We start from the raw sequence: 27,768 nt of genomic DNA, 5'->3' as shown, positions 1-27,768 counted from the left end.
GCTCAGGCCCAGTGACCGGTTCCCGCCCTGGGCCACTCCATGGTCAGGCCCAGTGACCGGTTCCCGCCCTGTGCCACCCCAGTGCTCAGGCCCAGTGACCGGTTCCCACCCTGGGCCACTCCATGGTCAGGCCCAGTGACCAGTTCCCGCCCTGTGCCGCTCCAGTGCTCAGGCCCAGTGACCGGTTCCCGCCCTGTGCCGCTCCAGTGCTCAGGCCCAGTGACCGGTTCCCGCCCTGTGCCGCTCCAGTGCTCAGGCCCAGTGACCGGTTCCCGCCCTGTGCCGCTCCAGTGCTCAGGCCCAGTGACCGGTTCCCGCCCTGTGCCGCTCCAGTGCTCAGGCCCAGTGACCGGTTCCCGCCCTGTGCCGCTCCAGTGCTCAGGCCCAGTGACCGGTTCCCGCCCTGGGCCACTCCATGGTCAGGCCCAGTGACCGGTTCCCGCCCTGTGCCGCTCCAGTGCTCAGGCCCAGTGACCGGTTCCCGCCCTGGGCCGCCGTGTGCTGGCCTTTCGCGGCTCGGAGTGGGCGGGAAGCTCGCGGCGCCTGCTGGGAAATCAGGAGCCCTGGGGGGACTACAACTCCCAGCGGCCGCGCGCCGCGCCTGCGCAGTGTCGTGAGTGCCCAGTGTGTGTAACGGGCAGCACGGCGGGCACGGCACGGTATGGCGGAGCGGCAGGACAACAGCTCGCACGCGGCGGTGGGAGAATGCACCACCCGGCACCTGTCGCTGACGTTACGCGTGGACTTCCAGGCCCGCTGCATCCAGGCTCGCGCCGCGCTCACAGTCGAAGCGGAGCGGGACGGGCTGTCCGAGCTGGTGAGTACTGGCTCGTGAGGGGCGAGGGGCATCTCCCGGCCCCGGGGTCTCGGGGTCCGCCCTTCACTCGCTCCTTGCACCTGCCCGCCCGGCGCCGGTTCCCCTTCAGCCGGAGCCGCTGTACATTGCTGGTATCCGCGATCCCCGCTGCTTCTCATTCCGAAACTGTGGCTCTGGGCACTGGTTTCTATATGGGGGGGGGTGGTCTGGGCACTGGTTTCTATATGGGGGGGGGGTCTGGGCACTGGTTTCTATATGGGGGTCTATGGGCACTGGTTTCTATATGGTTCACTGGGCGCTGCTTTCTATATGGGGGTCTCTGGGCGCTGCTTTCTATATGGGGGGGTCTGGGCAATGGTTTCTATATGGGGGTGTCTGGGCACTGGTTTCTATATGGGGCGTCTCTGGGCACTGGTTTCTATATGGGGGTCTCTGGGCGCTGCTTTCTATATGGGGGTCTCTGGGCGCTGCTTTCTATATGGGGGTCTCTGGGTGCTGCTTTCTATATGGGGGGGTCTGGGCACTGGTTTCTATATGGGGTTCACTGGGCGCTGCTTTCTATATGGGGGTTTCTGGGCGCTGCTTTCTATATGGGGGGGGCGTCTGGGCACTGGTTTCTATATGGGGGGGGGTCTGAGCACTGGTTTCTATATGGGAGTCTCTGGGCACTGGTTTCTATATGGGGGTCTCTGGGCACTGGTTTCTATATGGGGATCTCTGGGCACTGGTTTCTATATGGGGGTCTCTGGGCACTACTTTCTATATGGGGTTCACTGTGCGCTGGTTTCTATATAGGGGTCTCTAGGTGCTAGTTTCTGTATGGGGGTTATTTGGTGCAAGGAGCAGCCCCTATTGTAATTGATAGTGGCCGTTGCTTGATGTGATGGCTGCTGTTTTACAATAAGGAATTAACCCATTGAAAGTATAATCGATAGTGAACTGAACGTCTGTCAGAATAGTTTCAGGCAGGAGAAGCCCTTCGATCCATCTCGCCCACCTGTCTGCAGTATCCCCTTGGTAGGTTTGAACCTGTCCAGTTCATCCTTAAAGCCCATTAGGTTTCTTGTTCCATCATCTGTGCCAGTAATCTCTTCGACCCTATTAGTTTTATTTAAAAACATTTCTGCAGTTCCTATAGCAGACAGAGTAATGTTGTGAATGCATTAAGCACCTGTCTTATTGGTACAGTATTGATATTTTAAAAATGTATGTCTGATATTGCAATAGGATGTCAAGACCAAGTACAGTATTCAGGTCAAACGGTTGGAGGGTGGGCTCTCGTAATGCAATTCTACAGACAAAAACTGCAAACAGTTGTACTCTGGTTAAAATTGCTCTTTTTATGACCAACACAATTCTTGTCAGCTCAGCTGGATTGACTGCTCTCTGGACTATATTGACGCCTCAGATTAACGGAATGGGATGTATGCATCTAAATGTCTCGTTGTCTGCAAACTTTCTCACTCCAAAGTCCACCTAAATTTTCTCCGTGGAAAGTTGCTCATGTTTGTCCTGTCTTTTGGAAAGAGATTCCAATTCCCTTCCAACTATCCCTATTATTGGAAATTGCTATTAACTTCAAAATTATGCATCACCTTGAAAGTTCTGACCTGGTCCACGATTGCTCGTATTGTTTTCAGTGACATTCATCCACTGATTATCATCTTACCTGTGTTACCCACTTTTGGAACCCTGAATGCATTGGTTTGGATCTGTCCAAAGCTTTTGACTGGGTTTGGCACCGTTGACTTGTAAATGTGTTAGCATTATATGGATTCCCATCTAGTTTCCTCTTTAATCACTTTATCCGTGCTATAGCTCATTTTGCTAAATTAAATATTTGTAATGCTTTGTTTGAAAATAACAGTGGATGACTAAAATTACTACCAGGATTTAGACCTCAGAGACTCGTGTGATCAATGACTCACAGGTGAATTTCCGAGGAGGTTGTCCTGATCGGCAAACCTTGCTTTTTGAGCCACTGTATAAACCGTGTTTTCGCTAAAGTTACGACTAGCTGATTGAGAACTCCTGAGGAAATTCTCAGCAAAAGTATTGGCTGAGGAGTAAGCCAGTTATTGTCGTCTTCCATTAGATCATTTTGGCGAGCCCCTTCCTAAATACAACCTTGGTACATGGACTTTGCGATTATGATGTGATAATTAACTCTCTGAATTTTGCTTATGTGCAATTTAATATCGCACATGGTTGTAAAACAGAATGTCCCCAACGCTGATAAGCCATTATCACTGTTGAAACGCTGCTAGTGATGACTTTGCATAATTGATTTCTAAAAATAAGTACGTAGTGTTGCTACCATTGTTTTTTTCCAATTTTCTCTTCTCTGGGACCTTTCCCAAGTGTCCATTTCTTCTCTACAGCTAGTTCTTTCTAAATGGGTTTATAATTTTGTTGCACCTAGCAAACACAGGAAATCTTTGCCACCTTGGTATTTGAGCATTTTAATTTTTACAATGTGGCATGCAGTTGTGAAAGACCCTTAACTTAAGCGGTAATCTTATCTAAAAGATCAGTTGATCCAAGGTCCGGTAAATCACGTGTAGTTGTCTGAAGATTGGGCCTATTCACTTGCACATTAACTGTTCATTCAGTGCTGAAAGTGTTGGGCGTTTTACATTTATTGTTTACTCGTCAATCTCCCATGGTGTTGCCCAAGGGGGTTCTCTGAAAGTGCAATCATTTTGAAGTAAAGTCAATCAAACAGGCTGGATTTTGCATTCGGTGGCATACCTAGAGAGTACGCAGGCATCCAAATAGAATTTGCACTTACCTGATGGGGACCCTCCTTCATCAATCTGCTCTTTGACGCTGCGTACTAGATGGCAGCTTAATGACCCACGGCTCCCGGGGGTGCAGCGCACACTGGCACGTATCTGCGATCACGTGGGCCGGTGCTCCAATCAGCAAACAGAAGCAACATGTATTTGGAGGATTGATTTTTTGAAGCTTTACATTTGGTGAATTAATCTTTGCCACTTTCTCAAAGAATAAAACTAACTAAAAAGAGTAAACAATCCAAGACAGAGAGGAGGCAGATTCCAGTAGTTGACTGGCACTCTGGAGAACCAGGGTAAAATTCAGTTAAATTTATGCCAAAAGTCTATTTCCCCCCCCCACCCCCCTCCATGCCCAGTGCTACTCCTAACCCTGGCCGAAAAGCCTTTCTTCCTCCCCCCGCCCCCGCCCCCGCCCTTCTCTCTCCTCTTTACCCCCCACCACCTCTGCTGCTGCTGCCTGGGCCGTGGAACTGCATCTGCTGTGCTGATTCTCTGACCTGTGCTGATTTTGTTAACTCCCAGAAGGTTTTTCCAGAGCGGTCACATACGCCGTTCTAAGAAAAATTGGAGTAAATCGGAGCTGGCCAAACTTGCTTAAATGGCGAGGGTGACCGGTTACGCCCCCAATGAGGTTTAAAAAAAAAAATCGTAGCCTAAAAAAATCCTACCTAAGTGAATTACACTAGTGCAGAAACTTTAGGGAAACTTGGAGATTTGAATTTACTCAAAAAAAAACAGTGCACGCCAAAAAAATGGCACCGATAATTGGGGAAAATTGAGCCCAATGTATGGTACACCAGTTACACCAAAAGCGGAATAAATGGAGGTTATTTCAAAACAGCTGGCTTTGTTGCAGTCCTGATGCCACACAGTATAACAACCTATGTGGTTGACAAGCAGTAGTGAACCTTTGGGGTTTTCAGTTGCTTAGTTAAAGGCAAGTTTTTAAATAGGGCTTAAGATCCCTGTTCATTTGATTTAGCTAAAACGTCAATGGAGCTGATTTATGTAAAACTGAGTGTTGATATTTAGCTGTGATTATTTTGTATAGTTTCAATATTTGCATTTTATTTACAGACTTTGGATACAAGAGACCTTAAAATTCTCAAGGCTACCACCAATGGACTGGAAGCCAAGTTTTCACTTGGAGATAAGCACTCCTTTAAAGGAACACCCTTGACGATTACACTTCCATTTAAATTGCTACGGTACGGATGTTAAAACCTAGGAAAAGCTCTCTCTCTACTTTGTTTAATCTTCACTCATTTAATATTGGTGTTGGATCTTGTCATTTAATGCTGCTCGATTTTCCATGGAGTTGCAGATGGGAGTCAAGATTGAGTAGTTTTCGGATGAAGCGAGGTTAGAGGGTGGGGGTAATTGGACCAGACTGAAAGGATTTAGCCTCCATTTTAAAGGAATATATTGTGTCCTTTATTTTTATATGCTTTCATTATAAACTTCTAAGTCTACATTTATAATAACTGCCTTTCTAAAGCTTGTTGCACTTTAATTACCCCCTCCTGCTCATGATGCTGCAGCTGTGCCTCGGCAGAGTTTGTCATTCTAACCTGACCAGTATAACATCGGCAGTTTCCATTATAAATCTGGAGACAGGAATAAGGACATTTAGAATAGTTCTTTCACTGTACTTTGTTTTTAAATTTGTTTGTTAGGATTCCATTTGTCTTTGTGTTCACACCCAGATCTGGAATTGATATACCAACACGTGGCATGTTTACACTGAACCAGAGATATTTTTAAAGACAATTGTTTTCAGATTTCTTTTACATTCATTTTCTATGGTTCTGAAGAGCCCAGTTTTGCCCATCCCTCCCTGCCCCTTCTGCAGACAGCAGCTTCTGAACATACGAAAAGACCAGCTCGTCCATCAAGCCCGCCCCACACTCGTGACTGCTGGAGCATCATGACTAGACACTTCCCAACCCCTGCAGCCATATGATCTCCTGGGATAAGTAGAAAACAAGAGAAAAACTCAGCACTAATAAGGGAAAAAATACTCTGGAAATTTTCTCTTGTACATATATATGGTTCCAAGGGTAGAGACTAAAGGCTGTGGGTGTTGGGAGTCAATGACATTTTCAGACAGATCGATAGAATTTTGTTCGGTAAGGGGATCAAGGGATATGGAGTTATATGTGGTAATCTACACACTGAATGTTGGTAAAGAAAGAAAAAGGAACTTGCAATTATAAAGCAGCGTTCATGTTCTTGGGACATCCTAATGTGCTTTTGAATTCACAAACGAGCCAGTCGACATGCACAGCATGATCCCACAATAACAAATTAGCTAAATCATCAGTTTGTCTGTTTTCATATTGGCAAAGGGATGAATATTGGCCAGGGAGAGTTCCCCTACTTATCCGAGTAGTGATATGGGAGCCTTTTATGCCCACTAGAGCAGGCAGACATGGCCTATGTTTTAAGTCTCATCTGAAAGGTGACACTCCTTCAGTAGTGCATTAAAATATCGGGCTAGATTGTGTGCTCAAGTCCTGCAATGGTTTGTGCCTCTGACGGATGAGAGTGCTACCATCTGAGCTAAACTGACGCAGGTGATCGAGTCCAACATGGGCGGCATTACAGCTGAGCCCAATCCTGTTTTCATTCCATATCCGCATACAAGCTTCTCACAGGAAACACAAGTGGAAGTGGGAATCCTGGCGTATTTACTTTTTCCTCCATTCGGGGCAATGAAGGCAGTTGAACTACTGTAGTTGCTCAGACCTGGGATCTTCTGGTCTCTGTGCTTTGTACTGCACTATGCTATTGAAAGAGTGATGTGAGACTCATGCTAACGGCTACTAATTTATACAATTTCTAATCCTACAGAGGCCAGCAGGCAGTGGTAGAGGTTTCATATGAGACATCGCCAGAAGCTTCAGCTCTGCAGTGGCTCACTGCTGAGCAAACGGCTGGGAAGGCGCACCCCTACCTGTTTAGCCAATGTCAGGTACGGTCCTTATGATAACCCACCCTTTACTAAGTAATACTGTGCGATAGACTTTTCTGCATTTCAATGCAGATGACATTTTTTTTATTAGTTTAAACAAGCTTGACCAAGTTTCTGATGAGTATGAGTTCACACCCTAAATTGCTCACAATTAGTACTAAATTGAGAATTTTACTCCGAACTTGGAACAATAGCTGCTGTGGGAAATTTATAAAAACACTGGTGTATCATTGTTGTTGAGTTTGCATTGAGGCATATTGTTGGGAACAGTAGAAAATGCTTTGTTTGTTATTTAACTTAGAAACATAGAAAATAGGTGCAGGAGTAGGCCATTCGGCCCTTCGAGCCTGCACCGCCATTCAATGAGTTCATGGCTGAACATGCAACTTCAGTACCCCATTCCTGCTTTCTCGCCATACCCCTTGATCCCCCTAGTAGTAAGGACTACATCTAACTCCTTTTTGAATATATTTAGTGAATTGGCCTCAACAACTCTCTGCGGTAGAGAATTCCACAGGTTCACCACTCTCTGGGTGAAGAAGTTTCTCCTCATCTCGGTCCGAAATGGCTTACCCTTTATCCTTAGACTGTGACCCCTGGTTCTGGACTTCCCCAACATTGGGAACATTCTTCCTGCATCTAATCTGTCTAAACCCGTCAGAATTTTAAACATTTCTATGAGATCCCCTCTCATTCTTCTGAACTCCAGTGAATACAAGCCCAGTTGATCCAGTCTTTCTTGATATGTCAGTCCTGCCATCCCGGGAATCGGTCTGGTGAACCTTCGCTGCACTCCCTGAATAACAAGAATGTCCTTCCTCAAGTTAGGAGACCAAAACTGTACACAATACTCCAGGTGTGGCCTCACCAAGGCCCTGTACAACTGTAGTAACACCTCCCTGCCCCTGTACTCAAATCCCCTCACTATGAAAGCCAACATGCCATTTGCTTTCTTAACCGCCTGCTGTACCTACATGCCAACCTTCAATGACCGATGCACCATGACACTCGGGTCTCGTTGCACCTCCCCTTTTCCTAATCTGTCACCATTCAGATAATAGTCTGTCTCTCTATTTTTACCACCAAAGTGGATAACCTCACATTTATCCAATTATACTTCATCTGCCATGCATTTGCCCTCTCACCTAACCTTATCCAAGTCACTCTGCAGCCTCAAAGCATCCTCCTCGCAGCTCACACTGCCACCCAACTTAGTGTCATCTGCAAATTTGGAGATACTGCATTTAATCCCCTCGTCTAAATCATTAATGTACAGTGTAAACAGCTGGGGCCCCAGCACAGAACCTTGCGGTACCCCACTAGTCACTGCCTGCCATTGTGAAAAGTACCCATTTACTTCTACTCTTTGCTTCCTGTCTGCCAACCAGTTCTCAATCCATGTCAGCACACTACCCCCAATCCATGTGCTTTAACTTTGCACATTAATCTCTTGTGTGGGACCTTGTCGAAAGCCTTCTGAAAGTCCAAATACACCACATCAACTGGTTCTCCCTTGTCCACTCGACTGGAAACATTCTCAAAAAATTCCAGAAGATTTGTCAAGCATGATTTCCCTTTCACAAATCCATGCTGGCTTGGACCTATCATGTCCCCTCTTTCCAAATGCGCCGCTATGACATTCTTAATAATTGATTCCCTCATTTTACCCACTACTGATGTCAGGCTGACCGGTCTATAATTCCCTGTTTTCTCCATTTTTAAAAAGTGGGGTTACATTGGCTACCCTCCACTCCATAGGAACTGATCCAGAGTCTATGGAATGTTGTAAAATGACGGTCAATGCATCCGCTATTTCCAAGGCCACCTCCTTAAGTACTCTGGGATGCAGTCCATCAGGCCCTGGGGATTTATCGGCCTTCAATCCCATCAATTTCCCCAACACAATTTTCCGACTAATGAGGATTTCCCTCAGTTCCTACTTCTTACTAGACTCTCTGACCCCTTTTATATCCGGAAGGTTGTTTGTGTCCTCGTTAGTGAATACCAAACCAATGTACTTGTTCAATTGGTCTGCCATTTCTTTGTTCCCCGTTATGACTTCCCCTGATTCTGACTGCAGGGGACCTACGTCTGTCTTTATTAACCTTTTTCTCTTTACATATCTATAGAAGCTTTTGCAGTCCGTCTTAATGTTCCCTGCAAGCTTCCTCTCGTACTCTATTTTCCCTGCCCTAATCAAACCCTTTGTCCTCCTCTGCTGAGTTCTAAATTTCTCCCAGTCCCCGGGTTCGCTGCTATTTCTGACCAATTTGTATGCCACTTCCTTGGCTTTAATACTATCCCTGATTTCCCTTGATCGCCACGGTTGAGCCACTTTCCCTTTTTTTATTTTTACACCAGACAGGGATGTACAATTGTTGTAGTTCATCGATGCGGTCTCTAAATGTCTGCCATTGCCCATCCACTGTCAACCCCTTAAGTATCATTCGCCAATCTATCCTAGCCAATTCATGCCTCATACCTTCAAAGTTACCCTTCTTTAAGTTCTGGACCATGGTCTCTGAATTAACTGTTTCATTCTCCATCCTAATGTAGAATTCCACCAGATTATGGTCACTCTTGTCCAAGGGGTCTCGCACAACGAGATTTCTAATTAATCCTCTCATTACACAACACCCAGTCTAAGATGGCCTCCCCCCTAGTTGGTTCCTCGACATATTGGTCTAGAAAACCATCTCTTATGCACTCCAGGAAATCCTCCTCCACCGGATTGCTTCCAGTTTGGTTAGCCCAATCTATATGCATAATAAAGTCACCCATGATAATTGCTGCACCTTTATTGCATGCACCCCTAATTTCCTGTTTGATGTCCTCCCCAACATCACTACTACTGTTTGGAGGTCTGTACACAACTCCCACTAACATTTTTTGCCCTTTGGTGTTCTGCAACTCTACCCATATAGATTCCACATCATCCAAGCTAATGTCCTTCCTAACTATTGCATTTATCTCCCCTTTAACCAGCAATGCTACCCACCACCTTTTCCTTTTATTCTATCCTTCCTGAATGTTGAATACCCTTGGATGTTGAGTTCCCAGCCCTGATCATCCTGGAGCCACGTCTCTGTAATCCCAATCACATCATATCTGTTAACATCTATTTGCACAGTTAATTCATCCACCTTATTACGGATACTCCTTGCATTAAGACACAAAGCCTTCAGGCTTGTTTTTTTAACACCCTTTGTCCTTTTAGAATTATGATGTAGTGTGGCCCTTTTTGTTTCTTGCCTTTGTTTACTCGACCTTCCACTATTGCTTTTTACCTTTCTACCATCTGTTTCTGACTCCATATTACTTCGCCCTGTCTCGCTGCATAGGTTCCCATCCCCCTGCCATATTAGTTTAAACACTCCCGAACTGCATTAGCAAATGTTACCCCCAGGACATCAGTTCCAGTCCTGCCCAAGTGTAAACCGTCCCCTTTGTACAGATCCCACTTCCCCCAGAACTGGTTCCAGTGTCCCAGGAATTTGAATCCCTCCCTCTTGTACCACTGCTCAAGCCACATATTTATTCTAACTATCCTGCTCCCTCTACTCTGATTAGCACATGGCACTGGTAGCAATCCAGAGATTACTACCTTTTGAGGTCCTACTTTTTAATTTAACTCCTAGCTCCCTAAATTCAGCTTGTAGGACCTCTTCCTGCTTACCTATATTGTTGGTACCTACATGTACCACGACAACTGGCTGTTCACCCTCCCTCTCCAGAATGCTCTGCAGCTGCTCCGAGACCCTTGCACCAGGAGGCAACATACCATCCTGGAGTCTCGGTTGCGGCCGCAGAAACTCCTATCTGTTCCCCTTACAATAGAGTCCCCTATCACTATAGCTCTCCCACTCTTTTTCCCACCCTTCTGTGCAGCAGAGCCACCCATGATGCCATGAACCTGGCTGCTGGTGTCTTCCCTTGGTAAGTCATCTCCCCCAACAGTATCCAAAATGGTATATCTGTTTTGGAGGGAGATGACTGCAGAGGACTCCTGCACTACCTTCCTGCTCTTGCCTTGTCTCTTAGTCACCCATTCTCTATCTGTCCTGCGGTGTGACCAACTCACTAAATGTGCTATCCACAACATTCTCACCACCGCGCATGCTCCAGAGTGAGTCCATGCGCAGCTCCAGTGCCGCAATGCATTGTGGGCATTGCTGGCAAGGCTCGCATTTATTGCCCATATCTAGTTGCATTGAGAAAGTGATGGAACCTTTGAACTGCCAGTAGCATTTTGTTACAACAGGGGGTTGATATGGACAGCATGTTGCTTTCTCTAAAGATCATTGATGAACCAGTTGGATTTTTATGACTTTCTGGCAGCTTTATGGTCACTTACTGATACCAGCTTTACATTTCCAGATTTTTTTAAGTTGAATTCAAAGTCTCAAATTGCCATGGTGAGATTTTAACTTATTGAATCATAGAAAAATTATGACACAGAAGGAGGCCATTCGGCCCATCATGTCCGTGCCAGTCGAAAAAGAGCTACCCAGCCTAATCCCACATTCCAGCACTAGGTCCGTAGCCCTGTAGGTTACGGCTCTTTAAGTGCACATCCAAGTACTTTTTAAATGTGATGAGGATTTCTGCCTCTACCACCCTTTCAGGCAGTGAGTTCCAGACCCCACCACTCACTGGGTAAAAATTGTTTTCCACATCTTCCCTCTAGTCTTTCTACCAACTCCTTTAAATCTATGTCCCCTGGTTATTGACCCCTCTGCTAAGGGAAATAGGTCCTTCCTAGCCACTCTATCTAGGCTCCTCATCATTTTATACACCTCAATTAAATCTCCCCTCAGCCTCCTCTGTTCCAAAGAAAACAAACCCCAGCCTATCCAATCTTTCCTCATACCTAAAACTTTCCACTCCCGGCAACATCCTCGTAAGTCTCCTCTGTACCCTCTCTAGTGCAATCACATCCTTCCTGTAATGTGGTGACCAGAACTGCACGCAGTACTCAAGCTGTGGCCTAACTAGTGTTGTATACAGTTCAAGCAAAGCTTCCCTGCTCTTATATTCTATGCCTCGGCTAATAAAGCAAAGCATTCCATATGCGTTTTTAACTACCTTATCGACCTGTCCTGCTACCTTTAAGGATCTGTGGACATACAATCCTAAGGTCCCTCTGTTCGTCCATACCTCTCGGTATCCTCCCATTTATTGTGTATTCCTTTGCCTTGTCTTTCGGATGAGACGTTAAACCGAGGCCCCGTCTGCACTCTCAAGTGGATGTAAAAGATCCCATGACATTATTTCGAAGAAGAGCAGGGGAGTTATCCCCGGTGTCCTGGCCAATATTTATCCCTCAATCAACAAAACAAAAACAGATTATCTGGTCATTATCACATTGCTGTTTGTGGGAGCTTGCTTGTGTGCAAATTGGCTGCAAGGGACTGAGTACTGAGTCATGTGAAGCCCCACTGGAAACAGTCTTCCAGTCGCAAAAACACCTGTAAGCCATTACCCTTTACTTCCTGCCACTGAACCAATTTTGGATCCAATTTGCCACTCTCCCTTAGATCCCATGGGCTTTTACTTTTTTGATCAGTCTACCATGTCATCATCATCATCCTAGGTGGTCCCTCGTATCGAGAATGACCTGCCCAAAAGGAATGAGTTTGCAGGTGTTTCAATGAAGTACCTAATATTCCAGGTCCTGAACTGCATGTTGAAGGGTGGGAGATGCCTGTGCGTGATTTTTTTTTTTAAACGTGTGGTGACCGTTGCACACGGTCCTTGCCAAGTGGGTCCTTGTCAAAAGCCTTGCTAAAATCCATGTAGATGACATCAAATGCAATGCCCTTATCGACCCTCCTTGTTACCTCCTCAAACAATTCAATCAAGTTAGGCAGGCACGACCTTCCCTTAACAAATCCATGCTGACTGTGATTAATCTGTGTCTTTCTAAATGAAGATTTATACTGACCCTCAGAATTGATTCCAATAATTTGCCTATCACCAAGGTTAAACTAACAGGCCTGTAATTACTCGGTTTATTCCTTCCTCCCTTTTTTAACAATGGTACAATGTTGGCAGTTCTCCAATCCTCTGGCACAACTCCTGCAGCCAGGGAGGATTGGAAAATGATGGTCAGAGCCTCCGCAATCTCCTCCCTTTTTTTAAATAGCCTCGGATATAGTTCATCTGGTCCTGGCGATTTATCTACTTTCAAGGATGCTAAAACACCTTAATAATTCCTCTCTTACTATGTTTATCCCGTCCAATATTTCACTCTCTTCCTGCTTAATTACAATGTCGGCAACGTCCCCCTCTTTGTGAAGACAGCCGCAAAGTATTCATTAAGTTCCTAGCTGCGAAACAAACTTACAAAAAAATGTTCATCTGAGAGAATCTAGGTGAGGGAGATGATTTGGACAGCTGTGCTTTCTTTAATTGAAATTTAGAATTTGAAACTTTTTATAGAAAATATATTTATTTTCTCAGTGGGAAAAGTCAGATTGTCTTTTTTGACCCAAAGCTTCACAAGGAAGCTAGTATCTTTTATTTTACTTCAGAAAGATAGTCTATCTGAAAGAGAGGCCTGGATTACAGCTCTTAATATTGAGAATTCCAAAACAGTTATTGTTTACATAAAGAATGTGTGTTTATATAACACCATATTCAATCCCCAGGCCATCCATTAGCATTTTACAACAGTCGCTGTGAGTAGGCAAACATGGCAGCCAATTTTACACACAGCAAGTCCCACCAACAGCAAATACATTAATGACCAGGTAATGTTTTCTGGTGGCGCTGGTTGAGTGAGAAGTGTTGACCAAGACTCCGGGGGAAACTCACTGCTCTTCATCTTTCTCCTTGCCCTCTCTCTCTCTCTCTCTTACTTTCTTTTTCTCTCTCTCTCTCTCTCTCTCTCTCTCTCTCGCTCTCGCTCTTTCTTTCTTTCTTTCTTTTTCTCTCTCCCCTTGCCCCCGTGCCCTCCCCTCACGCCCGCCTCGCGCTCTCGCTCTTGTCCTCTCGCCACAAGCGCGCACGCACGCGCTCTCGCTCTCTCTCACACGCTCGCTCACTCGCATCACTCACAGGGCTGTGGATGCTCAGTCGTTGAGTATATTCAAGACAGATTCATACATTGTTGGATATTAATGGAATCCAAGGTTATGGGGATAGTGCAGAAAGGTGGATTTGAGGTAGAGGATCAGCCAGCAATAGCGGAGCAGGCTTGAATGGATGAATAGTCTACACATGCTCCTATTTATTATGTTCCTAAAAACAATGTGATACTATGGGTAAATAATCACCTCCCGTTTCTGATTGGTTGTTTCAGTCCTTGTTACTATGAAATGACAAAACTGGAACATTCCTGTTGCTGAACAAATTAGTGCGTTTTGATATGGTTTCCAATCCGACCCGCTGCTGGAGGACTCCGTTTTATTACAACGATATGTCTGAATGATGCTTATGCTAATGATAAAACAAGATTTTGGTTCTGAGAGTTGCCCTCCAGTAAGTCACTGTTTGGGATTGTAGCTTTACAATAAAAGTTGAGTATCCCTAATCTACAAAATTATAGTGGGGTTGATTTTTTTTTTCCAATTCATATAAATGCACAGGTGTTAGATTATTTCTATCTATTAAAGCTGAGTCTTAGTGACTGGACTGTGTAACTTTATTCTGTTTTTATATATTTATAGGCTATACATTGCAGAAGCATGATCCCTTGTCAGGACACACCAGCTGTGAAAAGCACGTACTCTGCTCGGGTATGTAACTACACATATAACCATAAAATGAATGGAGATTTATTGCCCAAAGCAAACTAAGGTGATGACATGATTGCATTGGTGGCAGTACCTGGGTGCTAGAGCTTGTTGCTCAGTACTTGCTACCTTTCTTTAAGCAGTGCTCAATTTATGTGGAAAGAGCAGACTTATCTATATTTGGTTCGTTTTGATTGGTCACTTTTCAAGTTTCAATAGGACAATTTGTAAAACTGATCAACTTTACAACCTAGTCTCTGTGTGCTGTCTCCTCTTGCCTGGAAAGGTCACTGAGTCTTGGGCTATAGCTTGCTGTAAGCATTGCTTTTATTGGACAACAGAAGGCATGTCTCTTGGGGTGCGATCACTCTTTGACATTTTTCTGACACTTAACTTACCCAATCTGCCTGATCACACCTCTCCCTCCCAAAATATGTTCATGCTATTAGATGCTTTGGAGACAAGCTGACATTTATTGAAGCTTGGCTGTGCTGAAGAGTATTTGTCTTGGCACGGTTTTTGTTTCCATTTATACAGTCTTTCACTTGCTCTTTAGAACAAAAAGTGAAAATGAACTTGTGCAAAAAGTGGAAGATTACAGTAAAGAACGAAATTGAGGGGACTGGATACCAGCACTCAATTTAAGGATAATATTCATGCTGTTATCCTCCTCGGAGCTCTGCTTTTTAATTAAATGTGTTTGTTTCACTGCTGTATCTACAGATATTGTTTTTAAAGTTAAAAACCGCTTTACCATCCAAACAAGCCGTTGTAACTTCAGTAAATTATTTGACTTTTTATTTCACTATGTAGTTCGTAGTGTTAGGAATATTTTCCAATGGATCATTGCTACTGGATAGAGAGGCTTCTCTTGCTTCCAGTATAATCTAATTTATTCTCTTTCCCCCTTTTTAGCAGCAGTTCTTTAATATCCATGTTAATATAACTGTTGAGGAAGCAATCTGTTCCCAGCTTGTAACTTTGGGGCACTGTATTTGAGCAGTAGTACAGGGGTTCACAACCTTTTTGCTTCTGAGGCCCCCCTCCCTTGTTACAAAAATTCCACAGACTCCCTGTGACACAACACAAGTATTTTTTCTGTACAAAAAATTATTTTACTATTGTTTAACTTACTTAATGTGAAACTTGTTGCTGGTGCTGAACAGCCATTTTCAAGAGGTGGAGGTATCTTGGACAAGTCGTCACTCCACTGTCCACCAGAGCGGCCTGACCAGGAGGGAGAGCCTCCACAAGGCTGAGCAGGTTGCGAGACAGTTGCTACTTTTTCAACAACAAAAAACAACCAGAAAAGGAGAGCACTTTAAAGTTTTAAAAGTTTGTGTTGGGATTGTTAGTGCAACTTTTTTTTTTTTAGAGGTGCAAACAAACATTGTGTGTGAACTTCACCGACTTTGCCCTCTTTCGCAGTACAATAACAATTTTAATACTAAGCTTTTGCTTGAGAAATAAAAAATCGGGATTTTATCTCGCATACTGACATGAGCAATAATCTTTAGCTAAAGAGCAAAGCCATTATAACTCTTCTTACCACTAAAAAAAAAAGTCCTTTTACTCGTTCCAACCTAAATTAGCAACAGCGTGCCTGCTATCGTGCACTGTTGCTTTCTCAAATTCCTATTGGACTCCCTCGACTATCAATCACGGCATTGCCCCGCCCAAGTCATGCTCTTTATTTGCTCCATTGGTCGGTTGCATCCGGCGTTTTGCTCGCAACACCCTGGGATGTAAACGGATGAAGGTTGTGACCTGAGCAAATGGCGACAGTTGTGGCGTGGAATCTGATGCTTGAGCCTTCTCGTGTGGGTCGGGACGTGGTGCTGGGCAATAGTGAGGGAAGATTGGGTATGACTAACTGAGTTCAGACTTCTAGTGGGTACAGTACGGGTTTATTATTTACAGAATGGAATCACCAACTGATGAATTTGAAATTCGAAGATGCACAGCAGGTCAGCCAGAAACTAGGCTTTCTTTATCGTGGTGGGATAGTTGGTCTGTATATTTTTGGCGGACCTCTTGAAACCTACTCGTGGATCCCTAGGGGCCGCACCCCCCCCCCCGGTTGAGAACCTCTGAACTAAATGGTACGATTTTAAAATGGGTGCAAGAACAAAGATCTGGGGCTTCACATACACAAATCTTTGAAGGAGGCAGAACAACTTGATAACGCAGTTTTTAAAAAGAAAAAGTGCATGGGATCCTTGGCTGTATAAATAAAGTACAAAAGTAAGGAAGTTATGCTAAACCTTTATAAAACACCCAGGTTAGACCTCAGCTAGAGCATTGTGAACAATTCTGGGTACCACACTTTAAGAAGGTGTCATGGCCTGGCAGAGGATGTAGAGGAGGTTTACCAAAATAATACCAGGGATGAGGATCTTCAGTTATGTAGAGAGACTAGAGAGCTGAAATTGTTCTCCTTTAGACAGAGCAGTTTGAGGGGAAATTTAAGAGGTGCTCAAAATTATGAGGGGTTTTGATGGAATAAATAAGGAGAAGCTGTTTCCAGTGGCAGAAGGGTTGGTAACCAGAGGACACAGATTTATGATAATTGGCAAAAGAACCAGAGCGGAGATGAAAGGTTTTTTTTATTCAGCAAGTTGTTATGATCTGGAATGCACTGCCTGAAAGGGTGGTGGAAGCAGATTCAATAATAACTTTCAATGGAGAATTGGAGATAAACTTGAAAAAGAAAAATTTGCTGAGCTCCGAGCAGGGAAGTGAGTTTAATTGGATAGCTCTTTTAAAGAGCAACACAGACACGCTGAGCTGAATGGTCTGTGTTGTAAGATTCTATGATTGCCTTTGTCTGAGGGAAAGCAGTTAACTTTTGCTTCAGAATTGTATTAAAACTATTGTATTTTTATCCATTGGGCTATTACTTTTCCACACTAAATACTGAGATAAGTGGACAGTTCTCTTATTTTTTCCAATTAGGTATCTGTTCCAAAAGAGCTTATTGCCCTTATGAGTGCTAACCGAGACGGGGAGTTGGTTGATGACCAGGATGAGAGCAGAAAGATTTACTGCTTTCGGCAAATGGTAAGCATGGGATATAAGATACTTGGAACTGTATACAGTAGAATCTCATTACAAGATCGCGGCTAAAATGGTGAAAAACATTTTACCTCAAAATAGTTTAGCAGGGTTGGAGTTTTGAATCAAAAAGCTTCAGTCTGTAATGCTTTAAATGGTTACCATGTTCACAATAAATCATTCTGTGTGCATGTATGTGTGTTGAAGTAAATAGCTATTTGTAACATTTTAAAGTTTGGGGACCAGAGTAGCAAAACAATGTCTCGTTTCTACGCTGCTCTCTCTCTCCATGGCGTACTCTTGGTCGATGTACTGGAAACCTTGTACAGTAGGGAGCGAGCAGTCCAATTGAGCATTTAAGCTTTCTTGGTTACATTCTTAATTTTTGTTTTGGATGGGGAGAGGGCTGTGGTGGCAGTGATGTAATTTTTGAAACCAAGGAAGTTCCTAGTTTTTGTTGTCTTGATGCCTTTGCTCCCTCAAGGTATGTAATGGTTATGTAAAGAAAATGGAATAATGTAGAAATCTATGTTGCCTGAAACAGCCCCCCTCCCCGATCTGTGAGCTAGATACATCTTAAAGTAGTGTGCGGAACAAAAACTGAAGATGCAACTAGATTCGTAAAAGGATTTTGATATTTAATGGGGTTGGGAATACAAATAGCAAATTAAATGTACAGTGACTGCTGCCAATGTATCGGAAGTTGCGCAGAAACATTCTGCACATAACTATTAACTCAACAGTTAGAGGACCTGATGGTGATAAACACACTCTGCAAGAGTACACTAAAACTTTCTCAATCTAACAACATTCTAATATCACCAAGTCACATTACAGACCTCAATATCTCACATTTCCACCCCCTTACCAACTTTCCTTCACCAATCTGTGGGACGTCCAGCGAGAACAGCCAAAAAAACCACTGGAACAGTGCAACTACTTTATTTCATTGGCAGCAGCCATGCCCTTATGTTTAACACTGATCAGTGTAAAGTATTCTCCCAAGGCTTGAATGTCCAGGCAATATGGTGAAGCAATTTAAAAAAAGATAACCATATTGAGGATACATAGCAAGAAGTGTGGAAGTTATGGTAAGATCACACTGAAGAGTACTGTGCTGAGTATGTTCAGGCCCAAGGAAGAATATCCTTTGATCATCGGGCCGGCCTCTTGGGTGGTGCAGCGTCGCGTCTGGGGCCTGAAAACAGACCCAGTCTCATTTCTAGGCCCATACTTCTCACTAATCCAGGAAATTGTTGAAAGGTAACTTTAAAGAAAGAATATCTGAAAGAAATTACTCAAAGTATGATAAATGTGTAGAGGGAAAAGCTCTGGGATTGTTCAAAATATAATTACATACTGTGATGGGGGAGTTATGGTTGATGGAACAAATGATTTTATTCCTAGCTGGCGTCTCTTATGTTAGTGAACCACTTAATCAAAACAGCATTTTATGAATTTCTCCATTACCAATTACTGAAATACAGTTTTAAAATTAAAGTGGAAATCACATGGACAACATGCCGCTCCCCCAGTAATATTGTCGCAGATTTGCATGTTGTTAAAGTGAGAAGTGAAGCTTGTGTGTTAGATTTTATATATCGTGTTCTAACCATTGCTATTTGTTATTGCGAAATCTTGGCAACAGACCGCGAATTTATGGAACAACTACAAAAAGTATTGTCTCCAACATTGAATTATATTTTTTTTCTCTAGGTTCCAATGCCAAGCTACTTAATTGCATTGGTTGTTGGATCTTTGGAGAGCAGGTACGTTGTTGAAATGATTTCAGTATTTAAATACCAGACCTAACATTTCCTGAAAGTACATAATCCTGACTTTACTTGTTTTATTTAGATATGAGTAATTGTAGGAAGTGTGAAATATTCAGCTTGCTAGTCTTAAGTGCCATGTCCTCTCTGTTCCTGAATGGTGTGCTGCAGTTAGAATGTGCTGATCGTTTTTGGTTTTCTTGGTAATTTTTTGAATCTGTATCCTGTAAACTTTAACAATGGTGTTAGCCAATGTTCCCTGCGCAGCTGTCTGGAGGTTCAGCACAGGCTGCTCAGTTGGTCACCGACCACGTGAGAAATTTTGAATGGGTTGTGCAGTCTGTTAAAAGAATGGCATCCCCCCCCGCCCCCCCCCCCAAAAAAAATTGGGGCGAACATTGGTGTTAGCTGTCCAAAGTAGCTCCAAAAAATGTTTTTCAGTAGCCTTTTTTCTTTTTCGGTAGACTATTGCAGTTTCGGGTGTTACCATATCAGCTTCAGGAGGGGAAAAATCCTCTTCTGTTTCTGTACTTGACCTTCGACCTTGATACAGGACATGTTTCACAGAAAGCATTAGCTGAACTGCAGGGGAAGTTGAGTCTTTTGAGTTCATAAATTGTTTACAAGTATAAAATGTTCAAGCAGATCGCACTGATTGCATTTTAAGGACATCATGTGGAAGGATGACCATTCTATGTGGTGCAGTAAAGGACAGAGATGCTAAAGGAAATTGAACTGATTACTTGCATCAAAGTGGAAGAGTACTCTAAACACTGTTTCACACTGGCCAATGAGAGAGCCTGATTCCGACTGGTATGTGTGCAGACATATTCCTTGTTGCAGGTGAAAGTAACTTGCTTACAGTGCAATCAACTATTGTCTAACACAGGATCAGAGAATTGTGGATGAGGAAAGTCATTCAACCCATCTTGATTCATCCATCCAGAAAAGCCCTACAGCTCCTCCATTGTGGTTCTTAAATGATCTGGGCTTTTCACCTCCATTGCTCTCTCTGGAGTCCATTCAGAGTGTTGATCTGTCTTTGTTTGCAGAAGAACTTCCTGAAATCAGTTCAGTAAAATGCCTGACGATTAGGGTTTTTAAAGTTTACAAAGTTGGCTTTGCGGCAACTGCTTGGGAGGGTAGTGAGGGATAAGTGGATAACGTGACCTTCCTAGTACAGAGGGGCTGGTGGGATAGGAAGCTTGGGTTGCATTAGCCAACAGGAAGAAATCCACATTGTTTGGTTATGTTACCAGCACGAGGCACAGTCTGTGTTTATATGTTCAGGTTACACATGCTTTTCCACAATATGTCTGTAGCTGAGGGGTTGCGTTGTGCCATTGCTGAGTTATGCATCTTCAGAAGCTGGAAATCTGAAATAAAAACACACAATGCCAGACAGACCATCCCTTTTGTTCTTTCCTACTCCTTCTTTCCCTGCCCCTGCACGTGCAGAAAAGCTGCTATATCTCTTAACTTTTTCCAGTTCTGATGAAAGATCATTGATCTGAAAAGTGAACTGTTTTTGTAAACTCTTTCTCTCTCCACAGATGCTGCCTGACCTGCTGAGTATTTCCAGCATTTTCTGTTGTTATTATGTCTTGTTGGTAGTGATGAGCATGTATGTGTGCATGCTCCAGGAATGCTTATCTTTGATCATTTATTTTCCAAGCATTTACTGAAGCAGATGGTGACTCCACCACGGATTGGGGGCGACATAGGCAGAAAGCACTGCCTGATGTAGTATTGAGGGATACAGAATGGTTCATTGATTGCAGATTTAACCTATCTCAGCTGGGACAGCAGTGGGAGAGCTGCAATTGGCCGATGTTCCGAGGCTAGAGTGAGGATAAATCCAAGTTCCTGATTTGGATCCAGTGGCTCTTGCTGGAAAGTGCACGTGGATATCAGTGAGAACTGGCTTTGAGCTGATATCCCCCATGGGTGAATCCCCTGCCGACATTTACTGTCTTTGCTCATACATGAAGTATGTTGAGATGTCAGCTTGGTTCAGTGGTGTCATTCGCCTGAATCGAGCTTGTGGGTTCAAGCCCCGCTAGAGTCTTCAGCACATAATAAGAACATAAGAAATTGGAGCAGGAGTAGCCCATACGGCCCCTCGAGCCTGCTCCGCCAATCAATAACATCATGTCTGATCTGATCATGGACTCAGCGCCACTTCCCCGCCCGCTCCCCATAACCCCTTATCGCTCAAGAAACTGTCTATTTCTGTCTTAAATTTATTCAATGTCCCAGCTTCCACAGCTCTCTGAGACAGCAAATTCCACAGATTTACAACCCTCAGAAGAAATTTCTCCTCATCTGTTTTAAATGGGCAGCCCCTTATTCTAAGATCAGGCTCTCTAGTTCTAGTCTCCTCATCAGTGGAAACATCCTCTCTGCATCCACCTTGTCAAGCCCCCTCATAATTTTATACGTTTCGATAAGATCACCTCTCTAGGCAAACACTGGAGTGCAGCACTGTCTGAGGAGTCGTCCTTCAGATGAGACATTAAACCGAGGCCCTGTCTGATCTCTGAGGTGGATGTAAAACATCCCGTGGCACTATTCAAAGAAGAGCAGGGAGCTCTCCTGGTGTCTTGGCCAATATTTATCCCTCGACCACCACCAAAAAAGCAGATAATCTAGTTCTTTCTTTTATGATCACTTTGACGAGGTACCCCAACATGAGTCAGCACTTTTGAGAATAGAGTACCCAAAAAGGGGAGAAAAATTGAGAGCAGGCATAAAGCAGAGTTCAACTGAGTACTGCAATATCGAGATCAATTAGTGCCCATTGGAGGACCTGGAATGGATTTTACACTATTTAAATGTAGTCATTACCAATTCCAGTGCAGTTGCTAAACTATAACCATAACCTTTTAATGCTCCCCTCCTCAATCAGAAACTAGGTATGTGTGTCACACTTTTATTTAAAAAAAATCTTATCTATTACTTATTTATATAAAACTGAATTTGCTTTGCAGAGTAATTGGCCCAAGGTCTAGAGTCTGGTCAGAGAAAGAGATGGTGGATGCTGCTGCATATGAATTTGAAGAGGTTTGTTTCAAGTGCTTTTTAATGTGTACTGTTCCTGGAGTGCAGTTCTTGTAGTATACCTTATCCACCTTACTGCAACCACACCATCCTCCTCCAACACATCCTGTTGTCCAGCTCGTTGGCACTGTCCTTGGTTGGTTCCACTCTTACCTATTTGATTGTAGCCAGGGCATCTCCACCAATGCTCCCATATCTGGAGTCCTCCATTTCCCCTGCCCATCTTAATCAACATGCTGCCCATTGGTAACATCATCCAAAAACATGGTCAGCTTCTACATGTACGCTGATGACCCAGCTCTACCTCGCCACCAACTCTTATCGACCCTCTTTTAGTCGGACTGCTTGAAAATATTCAGTCTTGGATGAGCTGCAATTTCCACCAGCTAATCATTAGGAAGACTGAACCATCATCATAGTTCTTGCCACAAACTCTCTCTTTGTTACCAATTCCATCCCCCTTCCCAGCCACTGTCTCAGGCTGAATCAGACTCTGCAACCTACTTGATCCCGAGCTGAGTTTCTAACCCTATACCATCTCCATCACAAATACTGCCTACTTCCACCTCCATTAACATCATCTGCTGCCACCCTTGCCTCATAAACCTTCACCCATGCCTTTGTCACCTCCAGACTCAACTATTCCAATGCTGTCCTGGCTGAATTCCCATCCTCCAACCTTCATAACTTCAGCTCTTCCAAATTGCTGCTGCTTTACCTACCCTGCTGCAGTTCTGCTTGCCCATCACCTTGTCCTTGCTGACTCTCAGTGGCTCTCAGTCCCCCAACATCTCAAGTTTAAATTCTTCCTCTTGTTTAAATCCCTTCACAACCCTGCCCTTTCTTACCTCTCTCACCTTTTCCAACCGCCTCCTAAACTCTCCATTCCTCTATCTCCCTCTTGTGCATCTTCCCCCTCCATCCTCAAACACCCAGCCATTGGCAACTGTGCTTTCAGCTGCATAGGCTCCACACTGTGGAATTTCCTCCCTAAACACCTCTGCCACTCCATCTCAGTTCCTTCTTTACGACACTACTTAAAACTCACCCTTTGACCACGCTTTTGGTCAGCCCTCCTAGGCCTGGGGGACAAAATTCAGGGTCTCGGAAACCTGTTGGTGCCCATTTGTAGCGGCCATTCCTAAAAATCGAATGGCCGCCGCTTTGGGGTCAACAGGCCGACTCGACCTAAATTCAGGTCGGGGATTTTTCGGCCTGGACCCAATCCCACCCAAGTGGTTGCATTGCCAATGAAAACAATTTTAAAAAAGCAATAAAAATACTTACTCATCAATTTTCACCTGAATCTGTCGTGGCCGCCCTTAAAGGGGAGGGCCCACTGCCGTGGCCGCAATGGAAACATTTTTGCCGGCCGACTTGCCGATCGGGTGGCAAACTGCTGCCCCCGGGCCGCCAACGAGCAGCCTGGCACCCCCTCTTGGATGCCAGGCCGCTGGCCCGGCCCAGTGGCTAAAGTTTAAAAAATGATAGAATCTCTCCCCTTTTAACAGAGGGGAGAGAGCGTGGTGACACATGCGCTGTGACATCACCGCGACTCCAGCGCTGTGGCGAATGGCCCCGACCGACCCATTTTCAGCCAGTCAATCTGGCTTTGAGTCTAAGACCCGCCCCCATTATGATCCATTTCCTGTAGGACTTTGAAAAGTACCACTCCAAAACTCATAAGTTCGCCAGCTTTCTTGTGCACCTGAATTTCGACCTCCTGGTCTTTCCACTATAGAACAGCAAGGGAAATTGGAGGGAGAGTTGTTGAGGCACACTCATGAAGATCCTAGCATCGATTTTACAGCAGCATTGCTGGAGAGGGGTCTGAGAATACAGTATGCTTTCTCCTGAAAAAGTGGCAAAGGGATAAGCTTTAGTAGTTACACATGGGTTTAACTTGTTGAAGAGAAGCTCACAGTATTTGTAACTGGCAAAACAGAATGCCTTCCTGAAACGCTTCGTCTGCATGTCCCAAATACACATGTACTAATAAATTATTTGTGGTTAACAGACTGAAACCATGCTGAAGACTGCTGAAAATCTTGTGGGCCCGTATGTGTGGGGACAGTACGATCTCCTGGTCCTTCCTCCATCGTTTCCCTTTGGTGGAATGGAGAACCCTTGCCTCACCTTTGTCACACCAACTTTGCTGGTAAGATGTGAAAATGCACATTTGGTTTTATGGCAGCTGTTTGATTCTGTCCCAAAATGCATGTGTTCCTTTGAACTGATGGATGGAACTAAATCTGATATTTGGCCATAAATGATTATTTGTAATTGTTTGTGCCAAAATGTTATCTTTAAAATTCTTAGGAATTTTATTGAATCTTGATTTATTTGGGTTCAGGGTAATTAACATCATAGTGATAACATGTAATGAGTATTAATTTCTCGTTCAGCTGGCTAAAGGTTGTAGAATGTAATATATTTTTATCTTGTTCTAGGCCGGTGATAAAAGTCTTTCTAATGTAAGTATAATATTTTATTAAAATGAATCATACTGAATAACCTGCTCATAACAGGACCGACAAGACTATCTCTTCAGATACTGTCATTGGCCTATATCAGCAACTTGAGCAAAAAAAATCAAACATAGTGAAAGCATGTCTTGTTGTCAGATTTCAGCTTACATACATTGATTGTTCCTTGAATTGTGAATGTGTTTTGTAGTGGAAAGGGGAAGAACAGCTGTGAGCAGTTTCCTTTTTATGGTTTGCTAAGTATTTTTGTTTTACTTGACACTAAAGCAGCAAATGTTAACCATTTTTGCAAGGGGGTTACAGTACAAGGTAAGGAGGTCTTGCTGCAATTATATAGAGCTTTGGTGAGAACACTGGAGTACTGTGCACAGTTTTGGTCTCCTTACCTAAGGAAGGATATACTTGCCTTAGAAGGGGTGCAATGAAGGTTCAGCAGACTAATCCCTGGGATGAGAGGGTTGTCCTATGAGGAGAGATTGAGTAGATTGGGTCTATACTCTCGAGTTTGGAAGAATGAGGTGATCTCATTGAAAAGTATAAAATTCTTTGAGGGCTTGACGGGGTAAATGCTGAGAGGCTGTTTTCCCTGGCTGGAGAGTCTAGAACCAGGGGTCACCGTCTCCGAAAAAGGGATCGATAATTTAGGACTGAGATGAGGACAAATTTCTTCACTCGGAGGGTTGTGAATCTTTGGAATTGTCTACCCTGGAGGACTGTGGATGCTCAGTCGTTAAGTATATTCAAGACTGAAATAGATAGGTTTTTGGGCACTGAGGGAATCAAGGAATATAGGGATCGGGTGGGAAAGTGGAGCTGATGTAAAAGTTCAGCCATGATCTTATTGAATGGCAGAGCAGGCTTAAGGGGCTGTAAGGCCTACTCCTGCTCCTATTTCTTATGTTCTTGTGTACTTGTGTTCTTAATTGCTTTTTGTCCTGGCTGCTATGTAACATAGAAAATAGGTGCAAGAGTAGGCCATTCGGCCCTTTGAGCCTGCACCACCATTCAATAAGATCATGGCTGATCATTACCTCAGTACCCCTTTCCTGCTTTCTCTCCATACCCCTTGATCCTTTTAGCCATAAGGGCCATGTCTAACTCCCTCTTTAATATATCCAATCACCTGGCATTAACAACTCTCTGCGGTAGGGAATTCCGCAGGTTAACAACTCTCGAGTGAAGAAGTTTCTCATCTCAGTCCTAAATGGCCTACCCCTTATCCTAAGACTGTGTCCCCTGGTTCTGGACTTCCCCAACATCGGGAACATTCTTCCCACATCTAACCTGTCCAGTCCCATCAGAATCTTATGTTTCTATGAGATCCCCTCTCATCCTTCTAAACTCCAGTGAATACAAGCCCAGTTGATCCAGTCTCTCCTCATGGGTCAGTCCAGCCATCCCGGGAGTCAGTCTGGTGAACCGTCGCTGCACTCCCTCAATAGCAAGAACGTCCTTCCTCAGATTAGGAGACCAAAACTGAACACAATATTCCAGGTGAGGCTTCACCAAGGCCCTGTACAACTGCAGTAAGACCTCCCTGCTCCTATACTCAAATCCCCTAGCTATGAAGGCCAACATACCATTTGCCGCCTTCACTGCCTGCTGTACCTGCATGCCAACTTTCAATGACTGATGAACCATAACACCCAGGCCTTGTTGCACCTCCCCTTTTCCTAATCTGCCGCCATTCAGATAATATTCTACCTTCGTGTTTTTGCCCCGAAAGTGGATAACCTCACGTTTATCCACATTATACTGCATCTGCCATGCATTTGCCCACTCACCTAACCTGTCCAAGTCACCCTGCAGCCTCTTAGCATCCTCCTCACAGTTCACACTGCCACCCAGTTTAGTGTCATCTGCAAACTTGGAGATATTACACTCAATTCCTTCATCTAAATCATTAATGTATATTGTAAAGAGCTGGGGTCCCAACACTGAGCCCTGCGGCACCCCACTAGTCACTGCCTGCCATTCTGAAAAGGACCCGTTTATCCCGACTCTCTGCTTCCTGTCTGCCAACCAGTTCTCTATCCACGTCAGTACATTACCCCCAATACCATGTGCTTTAATTTTGCACACCAATCTCTTGTGTGTGACCTTGTCAAAAGCCTTTTGAAAGTCCAAATATACCACATCCACTGATTCTCCCTTGTCCACTCTACTGTTACATCCTCAAAAAATTCCAGAAGATTTGTCAAGCATGATTTTCCTTTCATAAATCCATGCTGACTTGGACCGATCCTGTCACTGCTTTCCAAATGCGCCACTATTTCATCTTTAATAACTGATTCCAACATTTTCCCCACTACTGATGTCGGGCTAACCGGTCTATAATTACCCGTTTTCTCTCTCCCTTTTTTAAAAAGTGGTGTTACATTAGCTACCCTCCAGTCCAAAGGAACTGATCCAGAGTCGATAGACTGTTGGAAAATGATCACCAATGCATCCACTATTTCTATAGCCACTTCCTTAAGTACGCTGGGATGCAAACTATCAGGTCCTGGGGATTTATCGGCCTTCAATCCCATCAATGACCCTAACACAATTTCCTGCCGAATAAGGATATCCTTCAGTTCCTCCTTCTCACTAGACACTTGGTCCCCTAGTACTTTCAGAAGGTTATTTGTGTCTTCCTTCGTGAAGACAGAACCAAAGTATTTGTTCAACTGGTCTGCCATTTCTTTGTTCCCCATTATAAATTCACCTGAATCTGACTGCAAGGGACCTACGTTTCACTAATCTTTTTCTCTTCACATATCTATAGAAGCTTTTGCAGTCAGTTTTTTTTATGTTCCAGGCAAGCTTCCTCTCGTACTCTATTTCCCCCCTCCTAATTAAACCCTTTGTCCTCCTCTGCCGATTCTAAATTTCTCCCAGTCCTCAGTTTTGCTGCTTTTTCTGGCCAATTTATATGCCTCTTCCTTGGATTTAACACAATCCTTAATTTCCCTTGTTAGCCACAGTTGACACCGTCAACCCTTTAAGTATCATTTGCCAGTCTGTTCTAGCCAATTCACGCCTCATACTATCGAAGTTACCTTTCCCCAAGTTCAGGACCCCAGTCTCTG

General features: G+C 44.1%; 1 protein-coding gene across 1 annotated transcript in view; it reads left to right on the top strand.

The window, feature by feature from the left end:
- Window positions 1–596: 596 nt before the first annotated feature.
- Window positions 597–27,768, top strand: part of lta4h (leukotriene A4 hydrolase) — a 64,444-nt gene continuing 37,272 nt past the window's right edge. Inside the window, exons 1-9 of the mRNA XM_070897690.1 lie at window positions 597–817; window positions 4,693–4,823; window positions 6,469–6,589; window positions 14,260–14,328; window positions 17,281–17,385; window positions 19,096–19,148; window positions 22,142–22,214; window positions 24,229–24,369; window positions 24,662–24,685. Coding sequence (XP_070753791.1) covers window positions 662–817; window positions 4,693–4,823; window positions 6,469–6,589; window positions 14,260–14,328; window positions 17,281–17,385; window positions 19,096–19,148; window positions 22,142–22,214; window positions 24,229–24,369; window positions 24,662–24,685 — 873 coding nt within the window. The 5' untranslated portion in view covers window positions 597–661. The remainder of the gene's footprint in view (window positions 818–4,692; window positions 4,824–6,468; window positions 6,590–14,259; window positions 14,329–17,280; window positions 17,386–19,095; window positions 19,149–22,141; window positions 22,215–24,228; window positions 24,370–24,661; window positions 24,686–27,768) is intronic.

This window comes from Pristiophorus japonicus, chromosome 13 (genome assembly GCF_044704955.1).
Source record: "Pristiophorus japonicus isolate sPriJap1 chromosome 13, sPriJap1.hap1, whole genome shotgun sequence".
Taxonomy (NCBI): Eukaryota; Metazoa; Chordata; class Chondrichthyes; family Pristiophoridae; genus Pristiophorus; species Pristiophorus japonicus.
This window is presented reverse-complemented; position numbering and strand designations above follow the sequence as displayed.